The sequence below is a fragment of the Xenopus laevis genome, chromosome 1L (genome assembly GCF_017654675.1).
Source record: "Xenopus laevis strain J_2021 chromosome 1L, Xenopus_laevis_v10.1, whole genome shotgun sequence".
Taxonomy (NCBI): Eukaryota; Metazoa; Chordata; class Amphibia; order Anura; family Pipidae; genus Xenopus; species Xenopus laevis.
The window spans coordinates 151543954-151557579 of NC_054371.1; the positions used below are offsets into that span (position 1 = coordinate 151543954).

Consider the following 13626-nt stretch of genomic DNA (forward strand, 5'->3'; position numbering starts at 1 on the left):
TAAAACTAACTCAGATTTTTATTTTCTGATAATCCACTTCATTTATAATAAAAAAAATAAACAAAAATAGGTTTAAGTGGGGAAGATGCCACATGTGAAAGCCACTTGAGCAGAGGATGTAAAGTAACCTTCTTTCTACCATGGATATGTCCTTGGGCATAAGGCAGTTAGAAGATTAAGGTGGGAACATTGGAAAGGGAGAAAAACCTCATTGCACAAACTGTCCAGAAACACCCGGTATGTTAAATCTACACCCGGAAGTATACAATTAAAATGGGGAGCGGGGGGTGGATAAAATAAAAAGGAAATTTACATACCAAAGGGGACCAAACAAATTGGCTTGCAAGGGCAAAGCTTCAAAATGTATTTTGGAACCACAGAAGCTATATCCTGCATTTTAAATACACCTTTCCCTTTGGTAGGGGCCTTAAGAAGCACCACTTCTCTAACCACATGGTTACTGTACATCTGTGTGAACCGGTGCACTATTAACCCCTTTGATGCTGGACAGGAGTTTTAAGAGGCTGGATGTCAGTAGAGGAGGTCATCAGCAGGTTGTGTTCAGCGCCGGCCTCCTCTGTCTCTCACTGGTGTACTTCTACTGCGACTACGGCTGTGCCTCTTAGTTTCCCGCCGCTCTCTTTCACGTGGGCGCTCTCTACTGTGCTCTCTTCTTTTTTCTCTATCAGCCTCTCGTGCTCTCTCTCTATTTCTTTCAGCCTCTTTTTCCCTCTCCTTTGCTCTCTCTTTTCTCTCCTCCTCTTCTTGCTCCTCTTGCTCTTTCCTCCGCTTCTCTCGCTCCTTGGCACGCTCTGCCCTATCTGCAACTTTTTTCAGAATCTGCAAGAAAATATCCAGTTAGAACTCAAGGTTTCCCTTAAGCTAAATTGTTCAAGCATGATGAGCTCAAGATAAAAACACTGAAAATGGCAGTCGTCATTATCAACTGAAAAATCGCTGGTTTGCATGTTTTGGGCAATAATCACTCCAATAGAATGACTCATAGTGCTAACCACTGATACGAATAGAGATATGTTTTGGTAATTGTACGCAAGATGAAAAGCAACATTTGTTTGCAGTGTGGAAGCCTATAATTGTATTTAAACTAGACATGCTGCAAGTTATATATGGGCACCTGTTGGGTTCAAGTTACTACATAAGAGAAGGTAAAGTTACAATATGAACTGAAAATTCAAGGCCACTGCACTGACTGCAAACGGATTACATTTTAATGAAATGCAAACAATTCAGCCCTGTAAGCCTGGTTTTCTACAGGTGTCCCTGATTTTTCACAAGATCTGGTAACCTTATGCTGCTGTTAATTCCAGGCAGTGTCGGACTGGGACACCAGGGGCCACCAAAAACCCTTAGACCAGGGGCCCACCCAAACACCTTTAGACCAGGGGCCACTCTAAGTATTATTTTCTTCCTTTCCCTAGTCAACCTCTATTCTCCTATTCGCTTTTCTTTCCATACTATTACATTATTCCATCTATTTAGCCTCTTTATTCTCATAGAAATAGGCAATAACCATGAAATATGCCAAATGATTAGAAGCAGGAGGGCCCACTGACACCATGGCCCACCGGGAGTTTTCCTGGTATGCCAGTAGGCCAGTCCGACACTGATTCCAGGGTTCCCTTGTGTGTAAGGTAGAAGGCACATTGGTGTTTTCTGCAAGTTGTTTAATGAGTTGTCATATTGGTTTTTCCATTGTGAACATGTAAACTAGTAACTCTCCTAAACCAAAATTAAAATAAGTCGTTTGTACAGTCTTCTGAATGTTACATTGCTTGCAAGCACAAAAAAAGCATGATACAGAGACACTGGAGAGAGAGCTGTGGTTGATGAGGGCTTGAAAAGGCAGCAGATATTTCAAAAGGAACACATTTTAACATCCTTTACGGTCTTAAATTAACACAATAATCTGCAGTCTAGGCTAATGCAATTACCTGGTCTTCAGTGAGTGGGAGCCAATATATACAAGGGGCAGCTTTGGTTTTGTGAAATAAATCATCCAAGAGTTTTGCTGGGGGTTCTTCTTGTACTTTCTCTGTAAAAAATCAAGCACAGTGGTGCATTAGATTATGGACTTTGAGCTTTGAAGAGGACCTAATAAGTTTTAGATCTGGATAAAAATAAACCACAAGACGGTGGTGCTGACAGTTTCACTAGCAACAAGAAAATGCCAAAGTACTCATGCAAAAGATGCTACAAGCTACTATGGCATGCTGCGTTATCAACTGCCTGCGACATACACAAAACTACTTTGAATATTTGAGAACCACCAGGAAATGAAAGGGCCATACAAGCATGTAAATGTAATAGTCACTTAGCCTACACTACTAAAAGAATTTGGCACAATTAGATGGAATAAATTGTATTAAAAAATACAAGTTTTCTGGTAAGGCTGTACCTCATTTAAAAGGTACAATACATACTGTAAACATAAAAACCTATAGGATGTTTTTGCCATCAATATGGCTTTATACTACCCCAGTTAAAACCAAGTAAAACATAAAATTTTAATTAAAAAAAAAAAAAAAAAAAAAAATACAGGGAAAAAATCTGTCAAAAATGAAGAAAAGAATTGTTTGAGTATTTCAGATAGTTCTAGATAACGTGTTTTTGGATAAGAGATTACATACTTGTATCTGTTTAAAGCTGAATGTAGAAGACGAAGCAGAAGACAAGCCATGCAATTCACACATGGCAGTAGCTGCTACTTCTGCGCTGGCCACACTAATATAATGTTTCATATACTACTGAACTATTACAACTATTCTGGTAATACAAATAACAGTGCAACAGCAATATCTACACACACGTTATTTCAAAAAGGTTAGGCATGGGTTTTGAGCTGACCTAAGATAGCGTCATGAGACCTTAGTGAATACAATCCTAATTCAGTGCATGTTTAGAAAACAGACAAGAGCCTAAATGTTTGTGTGGTTATCATTACAAAGACTAGAAGAACAACAGTTTAAGGTATAATACCAGAAGCTTGCACTAATAGGTCTGCTTGAGAAAATTCTATAAAAATTCAGTGGCTGCTAAAGGGATATTAGTATATTCTTCCTCTATAATTGGAAATAATTACTTTGACTTGGCCTATGGAGATAAAGGGAAAACCTGTTGTGTTGAGTGTATATGACGCGATTTCCTTACACACGAAGGTTGAAATTGAACTAACAGCAATGTGTTCAGACTGGGTTGGGGAATGTACTCATATTTAATACTTTCTAAAAAGATTCACCTTTCTTTTCGTTCTTCTTCTCCTTGGACTTTGCGTGTTCTTTCCTCCTACGGTCTCGAGAGCGTGATCTGGGTCCTTCCCGGATCTTATCTCTATCCCACTCTCTCTCTGAACGTGTGCGTTCTCTTCTTTCCATCTCTCGCTCTCTCTCTGCCCACTGCTCTCTAGCTCCTCGTTCGTGCTCTCTGTGCTCACCTCGCAAAGCAGGGATGTGGGGGTGGGGATGAGGTTGTTCCTCTGGTTTTGGCTCTGGCGGGCGCTCGACCAAAAGACCCCGATGGAAATCCAGCTAAAATAGAAAAAAGACTCTGGTGTCTTAACAAATAACCCCTTTTATGCGGACTGTAACAACATTTTCCAGACTCAATTTACATGACTGAAGCAAAAATGTATTCTCTCAATATGACTCCTATATGTGAAAGAAGAAAATCACAACTCGTTTGATAAATCACACACACTAATAACTAATCTCTGCATAGAATTTAACTGTAGAAGGATCCAGGATCCCCATATTTTTTCTTGGGCACTTATAAATATATTTGCCAACAATAAAATTGCAAGTTTACCTCATCTTGCTCAGCAAAGTCAACGGAGAGAAATTTTGGATTGGACTGCGGCCATTTTACACCATGAAGAGAGTTCCTAGTTGCAACAGCTTCTTCTGTTGTGGAATACTGTCAAAAAATGAATAAAACACGGAGATAACTTCAAAGAAAGATATATGTGTCCGAGTACAGGGCATGAAATAAGACTGAAGGAGAGACTTAAATATAGGATTATTCACCTAGATCTTATTTAATGTGATTCTTTTAGACGTGCGTTTACAGGTACAGTGTGACTTTAAGAGTATAAACAGCGTCCTGTATAGCTCTATGGTACTTCTTACCGTGACATAGCAGTGCGATTTGATTTTGTCTATCCAGAAGTTTTCCTCTACTATAGTTCCTGAACGAGAAAGCAACTCCTTCAGTTGTCCCAAAGTGAAAGGTCTGACCTAGAATAGAAAACCATTAGACTGTTAAAAAAAAAGGTGTTGTTCCTTACTTGATACACATCCAGCAAATAATGGTTCTGCTTAAGTATTTTAGGGTGGTACCAATCAGCAACAGTTATAAAATGTGGCCGATCATGCCAAAAAGACTATGTACTTAGAAATTAGCTAAAAACCATTAGTGCTGCCTACAACTCAACGTCATAGATCAGGGCGTAATTTGCAAAAAAAAAAAAAAAGACTTCAATACAGGAAAAGTAACATTCACAGGGGATGAACAGTTTTTTTTATTAAAAAAAATAGGCCAAAATGCAGCGGCCAATGCTCTCATTGAAATGTATCAGAACATAAAGGGATTGAAAAAAAAACAAGGGAAAGTGGAATCTTGGCTGACTTGTGACTTTCCTTCTTAGAACTTACCAGATTACAGATATGCACGATACAGCTAATTTTGTTGCGTGGGGGAGAAGGAAGCTGAGATGCTGTTCGGACAGGGTCATCTATAGTAACAGAAACACCACTCTTTTGCTGACTGATTGAACGCCTTAAGAGTGTATCTCCCAAAGTTACTGTAGGAAGAATGAATTAAATTGAATTGTTAGAGGCTGTATCAAAGTTGATGGAAAAGTAAAGCATCTGCAGAAAATTAAATCAAGGTTGACAATGTTCTGATCCACTCACCTCTAACCTCTGCTCTTGCAGGACTTTCTTCAGGGGGCTTCTTGACTTCTGGTTCACTAGGAAGAGCTACCTCAGTCTCCACTGGAACAGGACCCACTTCAGGTTCAGCAGCATTTTCTGCCTCATCTTCTCTCACTTCTCCTTCCTCTTGTCCATTCTCTTTAATCTCTGCTGGTACCACCTACCAAAAATGTAAACTATGACTCATGCCCATTGTGTCTTAAAGGGGAACTCCACAAAAACATAATTTAAGCTTTTTGAAAAGTAAACAATTTCAAACAACTTTGCAATATACAGTACATCATTAAAAATCATGAAAAGTCTGCATATTTTTGAATTGGTTTCTGACAATTCCCTAAGCCTCTCCCCGTTCTTCTGATGATCTTTCTGACTACTTTGCCAAGCTGGCTGACTACTGTTACTTTGTATCAACAACCAGCTGTCCTTAGACTGCATCCTCCAAGTCCCACAATTCCCTGCACAATTGATTTCAATAAGGAACAGAAAATCACAGTGCAATGCATTGTGGGTTATGTAGTTCCTGCATGCTGTCTGTAAGCCGTGGAGAGGTTGTTACAATTTGAACATCAGTGTTTAGTCCCTCCTTCCCTGCCAGATTTTCAAATGATACCGAAAGAGAAAAACTGTTCACCAGCTGGATTTCAGCATAGAAATTACATTTATTCATACCTTTTGAAGAAACAGGTAACTGTTTGTGGGCCTCTTTTATCAAATTTTGGTTTGGAAGCCAGAGTTCCCCTTTAACAACAGCAATTCCTTACTGGAGATAACACATCAAGCTCACCTGTGTAACCGTTCTGCAAATTTTGAGGCCTTTGTCATGGGAATTGTCATCTCCATTTCTCTCTGCCTCGTCTTCAGAAATGTGAGTGTCTTCAGCATGAAGGTCCACCACTGCCTCTTGCTTTATCTCCTTAATCTCTGGGATTAGGTTCTGGGAGAAGAAAACTCAGTTTTTGATTGTTGCATGCACATTCTACATTTGGCAGATACTTTAACTGCTTAATGGCAAAAGATTCAGACATTTTGTAAACAGACACATAGATTATAATTCTTCCAATAACAATAGCATATATACATATATTTTTTCTTTGGATGCATATACACATTACTGTTATAATACACAGTTTTGGTAGCTGGTATCTGGCACAAATCAAATATATTCAAATAAAGCACCGCAGATCACATTACATGTTTGCTGGGGTTTCAAGTGATCATTTCCCATGCAGTTCTGTCTTGACTGCTATTGATCTGTGATGCCAGGAAACAGATATGGCAAAGAATCCTAAATGTCCTGGGTAAAGTGCTCTCTGAGAAGACAGAGGCTTCTAGGTTAGTCTTTGAAACTGACCAAGAGCTAACTTCTGTTCACTACAGTGCAAAATCATTCCAGGAGATGCCTATACCAAGTTTGAGTGGCTTCTTTAGGACTGTTCTATGCAATAAATGATTGCTTCAGTTTTGGTCAGGCCCCCAATAACAGGCACTGCCTAGTAATTTACCTTAATAAAATAAACTCAAATACACCATACTGTTTGGTACCTGATCTGCACAAGTGTATACTGGCCACTGTGTTGTTCTATGAGAATGATGAAACCCTAAAACAGGTTATATTTTCTTAAAGGCAAATAACCTCCACTTGGATGTTACGGTTACAAGGAAAACCGTCCACCCTACCTGCATAATAACTCTACCTAAAACACAAAGATGTAAGAAATTTGTGAGCACTATGGCTAATTTAAGTACGTATTATGCAGTAAAACACAGCAGCAAACAAAAAATACACTAAACTAAAGAACTAATGCAGTATCAATCAATGTGACATAGTGTATAACAAATTAGTAGAGGTATGAGACTGGTATCCAGAAAGCTCAGGGCTGGAGATTTTCAGATAAGGGGCATTTCCGTAAATCTCCATACTCAATATAAGTCTGCTAAACATTAAATACACAATAGGATTATTTTGTCCCCAATAAGGATTAATTAATCTTAGTTAGAATCAAGTACAAGGTACAGAGGTAAAAGGAAATACATTTTAGAATTTTAAATAGTTTGATTAAAACGGAGTCTATGGGAGATGGCATTGTAAACAGTTGGTGCAGCAATTACAACCAAAATCATCCGACTGTACAAAATTGTACTAACTGCCGGTGCATCTAATTTCAGTGAGGCTACTCCCATGTTAGGTAGCGATTGCAGCCAAAACGTAACCGACTCAAAAGCTGTAGTGTGGAAAACTGTTTATAGACACCTCACTTTTTTTTTTCTTAATTCCATTAAACATAAAAGTTCTGTTTGCATGTACAGTAAGTTATACAGTGAAACCTCAATTTTATATTCCCTCATTTTAGAATTTTTTGTGGTCCCAGCAATGGATAATGCATTACCCTGATGTTACTTTTTCCCAGATTTTACACCATTTTTTTCTGGTCCCCTGAAAAATGTAAAATGAGGGTTCTACTGTATTCAGATATCAATTTACATTTAAAAGTGAATGCATGAAATAAAAATAATAAATAAATTTAATCAACAACAGCTAAAGCGGTTGTTCACCTTCAAACAACTAGTTGTTTACAGATAGTTCACCAGAAATAACTTTTTCCACTGACTTTCTATTTTTTATTTGCGACTGTTTTTCTAATATTGATGTGGTCATTTTTCACCTTCAGAAGCAGCTGGGGGGGGGGGACGTTTGCCAACCCTGTAAACTATTCTAAATGGATACATTTAGTTGATACATGTCTTATCTTTGTCAGTGCTCAGCAAAATCTCTGGGTTTCATTGCAGGCAGCTGTTAAACTAGATACATTTCTCAGCAGCATCTCTGGAGTATTAGCAACTATTGTATCAACTAAATGTTGCAAAATTGTAACAGTCTAGAAGAGTCTGCCCCTGAATTACTGAGCTGCCGGACTCCACCAGACACACGAACATTCAACTTTAAACTTAAGATTTTGGAAAAACCAGTAACAAACAAATAATGGAAAGTAATTAAAATAAAGTCTTTATTTCTGGGGAACAATCTAAAAACAACTGAATTTAAAAAAGTGTTTGGAAGGTGAACAACCCCTTTAAATTAGCAATAACAGCACCACATTCAATATTGTACCTTAAGTGATTCAGTGGAGATGCTTATTGAGGGTTTTTTCTGGGTTGTTGCTGTACTGGCCCCCCAGCGCCTCCGTCTTGCTGGATGAGCAGCCTCATTGTCGCTGTTCGTTGTAGTGGATGATGAAGGCTGAATAGAGCATTTACCAGCAGCTTATGGGAAAGAAAAATGTTATAATGTTGCAGGGCAAAAATATTTTCCTTACTTATAAAACAAATTGCAATGTTCCATCTAGGCCAATTAAAAAAAATGAAAATACATTCAGGGCAATGGAACACTGATGATAATTGTGTGCATACCTGAGTGGATTTCCTTTACTAACTTGGGGCTTATTTACTAAAATAGGTGTTAAACTGTACAAGCAAATATACTTGTTGCAACCAATCAGGTCTCTGCTGACATTTTCTGGATCAGAAGCAACTGTTGATTTAGGTAACTGTTGATATAGGTAACAGTACAAGTGCAATCTGCCATGTTTTGTCAATTAGCCCACTATAAAAGGATTTTAGTTGAGAAGAAGGAAGTTGGAAGGCCAGAATTGCTTCTAAAATTTCCATTAACATGGAATACCTTAGATACTGAAACTCACCCATGGGGTTTTAAAACACTGTGGGTAAGGTTAAGTCTCTAGAGAATTCCATGTAAATGAAATGGGCTTCATTCCAAGAATTATTTCCATCAGATGAGCCTACTAACAGATAAAGGGCATTTCTATCAACTGAGAGTTCACAGGGAGAATTCCTCAGCACATTACTCATTTTCAGAGGCCTTATTTGGTGAACTATATTTTAATGTCCTAATCTTGCGATATAAGTGAATGAACTGAGTGAATTACTAGCTTTTTACTTACATATAACCGAGATCTTCCGTTTGAATGTTCTTGGTGGAGTAGTACTCTAAGGAAAGGTAGAAAGTGGCAAAAGAAAAAGTGGGGTGGATGTAAAAATTGCACCCCGGGAAGAAAAGACAATTGTTAGTCATTTTACAATATTTTTTTAAAAAAAAAAAAACAAAGAAATTAATAAAATAAAAATCCTGTAGCTGAAATTCAGTATGATTGCGTCAGTCAAACTTCATGTAAGTTAAAGCATCAAAAAGAAATCTCAAAAGTGCTGGTATAAATCAATGATATTACAGACATATTTCTCTAAATAGAAAACTTAATTTCTGAAATATTCCAGGATTTTAGAGAGTAAAGTTTTAGCATATTTGCAGTGTAACAGGTCATTCTCAAAATCTGCATGTAGCAGAAAGTTTATTTAAAACTGAGGTTTTAAAGGCTAGTAACACCATGACAGAATTCAGGGGGAAACAAAAGCCCCCTTTTTTTTTTTTTTTACATAAGCTCATTCAGTTGAGCTTATCCAAAAATGTACACAAACTTACAAAAATATATATATTTTTTTTACATAACTATGATTCATTGAATTGAAAGGACACCTTGACAGTTTTGCCTCTAAAGCTGGCCATACATGGGCATATAAAAACTACCAAATCAATACCTCCAGAACAAGTCATCCTCTTATTGGCCCATGCAGACAGTGTATCTGGCTAAAAATCAGCCAAATATCTGCTGGATTTAAAAATAATGCATAGGCAGGTTGAGAAAGTGCTTTCTGGGTTCCAATTGCATTCTCTTGATCAGCTATAGCAAAGATGGCAGCCACAAATACAGCTGCGCTGCTTCGCCCTTGTCCACGGGTACAGGAGCAGACTGTGGGAAGGGCTGCTAGTTAAAAAAATGAGGGCTACTAGTTAAAAAAAATCCTATTCTACATGAGAGGTTCTAATTATGTAATCCTGTAGAAAGCCAATAATGGTGTGACCCCATTTCTTTATTTGTAAGAACTAAAACTATTCTACACAGCCTGTTATCTGCTATGTAATCGTATGCCTTTTGCCTTATTCAACCTGATTTACACATAATTGAATAAAATCACTTGTGATTAACATGATCTAAACCAGCACCAAGGGATTCACCAAATACTGTTAGCTGCTTTTTCTTACAAGAAGAGAGAGAGAAGGACATTTTAAAGGGATTTGTCATGCCACTGCTCATAAACTGTTGTCTGCTCCTATGAAAATAGACCATACAATTGGAAGGAAAAAAAAATATTCCTGTTACAAATGAAAAAGAATGGGTTATATGATAGAATTAAGTCTGAGAGGTAGCGCTTCCAATTACAAGAATTTAATCAGCTTCAGTTTAGCTTTGTTCTATAGCATACAGGGCTAAGGCTTTAACCCACTGTTTTCACTAAACGCTATCATATTACAAATGGCTCTTCTAACGACAGCTGCTTGGACAATTTTCTGTTATGCCAAACATAATTTAACATTGGCTAATTGAACAGGTCTACTTCCAGTGAAATAGACTTAAGATTTATGGACAGTGGTGAGTATCTTTGCCCTTTAATAATCCATCAGCATAAAAAAGGGGGGGGCTAAGGAGACAGAGGGAAAAAGAGATAAAAGAAAATATGTAAACCAACGATTAATCAGGAGTGAAGAAGTGTCCTGGTACCCCGTGTTTCTCTCCCACGTGGCTCGGGAATGGCCAGCCGATGCCCCTCTGAATATTTTGGAATTGGTTTTGTCGTAAATTTTTGGAGGGTGTGATGGGAGGAAATGGCGAGCGGTGAGGAGGGTGGGTGAGGGGGGAAATTGTCCCATTGAGATCCTTGCCATAAAGAGGCCATAAGTCAATTTTAAGCAAAAGTTCAAATTCATTTAGATCTTGTAGAGAGACCCTTTCCAAGGTGCAACTCCCACAGGTTCAAAGTGTTACTGAGGGGATGCATACCTATGACCCTTAACACAAAACTTTGGTCTGCAGAAGATAAGCACTGCTGGCAAAATGGTCCAAATCTTCATACCACCATCTTTAAAGGCCAAAATAACACATAGTTGAAGCGTTCCAATCAGATCGTAATGCCATGTGGTCTGTTGAATTTACAGCTTATATGTAAGAAGATGAGAGTCTTTGGTAGGAGCATGTTAGATGTTGCAGTTTAGCAAGACAAGATCAAGAGTCTGTATAATGTCCAACAACTCTGCTCCATAGAGTCTCGGAAGATCCTATTTTCAGTATAGCTATACTTTCTTGTTTTCACAACTTTTTTCATTGTGCTTGTGAGCTGAGCAAATCCAAGCTGTGGAATTCATGTTTGTGTGTCATATGACTGAACTAAACAAAAGAATATTCTGGAGACATTCGTTGCCAAGACACTTTTTTTGTAAAATAGGAAAACCCCAGCGGTAAACAGTCAAGTGTTTTAAACATATATCATTTTTATAGTGGATGCAGAACATTGCTCATTCATGAAGAGCAGCTCACACATATTTCCAAGTGTATGGCTTTCTTAGAGTACATAATTGCACCCAGTCTTTGCTTTGGGACCATGTGTTAAAACAATTATATTTCTTGACATCAGAATCAAGCTGAGCGGGATATGATGCCCACCCATTCCTCCTTTCTTATGGCACACAGCAGCGTCTGTCCAACACCCTCCGGGCTGCTTGGGTAAAGCTGGGCTCTGAATGGGTGGTGCTGTGCCCGGTAGTCCAGCAGGGATTTGGTGAAGGCGCTGGGGCGATGGGACACAGGTCTTTACAGAGGAAGGAACGGCACACACACACATATACAGGCTTCGCTGGTTGACAAGGGAGGTGGGAGAGAGCAGGGAGCACCTTATAACACCCTCTCACCCTCCCAATGAATACCCCAAACTGCAAATTGTTGTGGTTCCAACCCACAATTCCTAGTGTTTCACCTTTGTATCGGCTTTTCGTTTTTTGTAGCTGTATCAGTCCTAAGAAAATTTTTAATTGACACTAATTTTTTTTTTAGCCTTCCTGTTCTACTTTTTTTTTAACCTCAACATTTACCTTTTTTGGGAGTAGAAAAAAATAGCCCATGGAGTGTAACCTTTCTAATAAACCCATCTCCTCTTAATTTTGCATTCTGACTTCAAATTGCTGCCAGGTTACTATGATAATTAAGCCTTAGAAGTCAGATAGATCTAAATTCAAAGACTGGAAGCAGCATAAGATGAAAAGCAAATTACTCAAACAACGCAAAAAATAAAAGGCAAATTAAAAAAACAAAACAAAAAAAAAACCCTACAATCTAAGACATGCTAAAAGCTAAAATATTTGACTCTAATTAAGGTAAGGTCATGTAAAATGTTCGTTTACCAAACGCCCATAGTGAAGTCATTACACCCATCAGCACCTTCCATCTTAATGCACTTGTGTATGTGACTCCACACACCAAATTATTATAGTAACATGGTTACTACTATGTTACATAGGTTATATAAACTGCGATAGATTAAAATGTAGGCAATTGTTGCTTATGTTTAATCTATAGAATTTCATATAACCTATGTAGCATTGAATATTAAGATATGGAAAAAGCAGGTGTGGAAAAGCAGGGTCAAATCCATCAATAACGGATTGCTTATTTTGTAAGAGGGTATTGGGTCCCATACAAATAATGTTGCAATACTCTGTAGCTAACTGAATACCAGTCTCAGACCCATGAAAAGGAGGGTGTAGAGCAATATTTGCTTACCTCTTTTTTGTCATCTCCTTCACAGCAATCCTCTGAGGACTGTGGGGGTGCAGCCTCTCGGGTCTCACCCTCTGGTTGACACTCTGAAGCCTCCATCACCACGTCCTCGCTCTCTGGTGTGCTGCAAAAATAATAAAAAACAGCAATTTAGAAAGAGCAAATGACCAGTCTATATGAACCACTGCATACAATATTGAAAACCATATTCATTCCATATGTCGCATGTTAAAAATCTTTATTGTACATGAAGGAAGGCAGTAAATGTGTAACAGACATAATACAAGTCAGTGGCGCAACAGTTTTTATTGGGAGAGAAGGCCCTAAGTTCCCCTTAGTTCTGCTAGGGCATCTTGTGATTAAGAATCCCCATTACAAATACAAAAAAGCATATAAACAACTCCTTTTAGAGTACAAAAATCCTGAAAGCTGCAGCAGTAAATATGGAGTTTTGACAAACATTATAATGCAGTCAGGTTACAAATGGTCTTTGTGACAGACAACAGACTAAACAATAGGACCACAATCATAACTCATTGTGCACCCCATCATGCCATATATTTACCATTACGGTACACTAATGAAGACTTCTGAGCTATGACTATCCTACATTATTTATTAAATATGCACACCACCTATCCATTCCAGCTCACTGCCACATATGCATGTAACATTACTCACAGGACACCATTTGATCTAGCAATTTGCACAGAGAAAAAAAAGAGAAGAAACGTGCAGACAAAGGTAGCTTTTTGAATTCGAAAATTTGTAGTGCAAATTGTATCCATTTGTTAAGGATCTGTAGAATGGGACCTACATCCAGAGACAGACACACGACAGAATCAGTTGGATACAATAAGTACCAGCTATCTGGACAATCTTGCTAGGAGGAAGTAGTATAATACTATCCCTTTAATAAAACAAAATGTTTATTAGTGTGAGAAAAACAGACACAACCTATTCAGCCCAAACACATTCTCTTATGGCATCTAAAT

The 13626-nt window shown here is 38.1% G+C and overlaps 1 protein-coding gene across 1 annotated transcript in view; it reads right to left on the reverse strand.

Annotated features, from left to right (window-relative positions):
• acin1.L (apoptotic chromatin condensation inducer 1 L homeolog) overlaps positions 1–13626 on the reverse strand; it is a 52726-nt gene continuing 39100 nt past the window's right edge. Inside the window, exons 9-19 of the mRNA XM_018259573.2 lie at positions 12635–12755; positions 8909–8954; positions 8059–8210; positions 5734–5883; positions 4929–5109; positions 4668–4816; positions 4143–4250; positions 3823–3930; positions 3257–3545; positions 1953–2053; positions 1–840 (exon numbers count right to left, since the gene is read on the reverse strand). Coding sequence (XP_018115062.1) covers positions 562–840; positions 1953–2053; positions 3257–3545; positions 3823–3930; positions 4143–4250; positions 4668–4816; positions 4929–5109; positions 5734–5883; positions 8059–8210; positions 8909–8954; positions 12635–12755 — 1684 coding nt within the window. The 3' untranslated portion in view covers positions 1–561. The remainder of the gene's footprint in view (positions 841–1952; positions 2054–3256; positions 3546–3822; positions 3931–4142; positions 4251–4667; positions 4817–4928; positions 5110–5733; positions 5884–8058; positions 8211–8908; positions 8955–12634; positions 12756–13626) is intronic.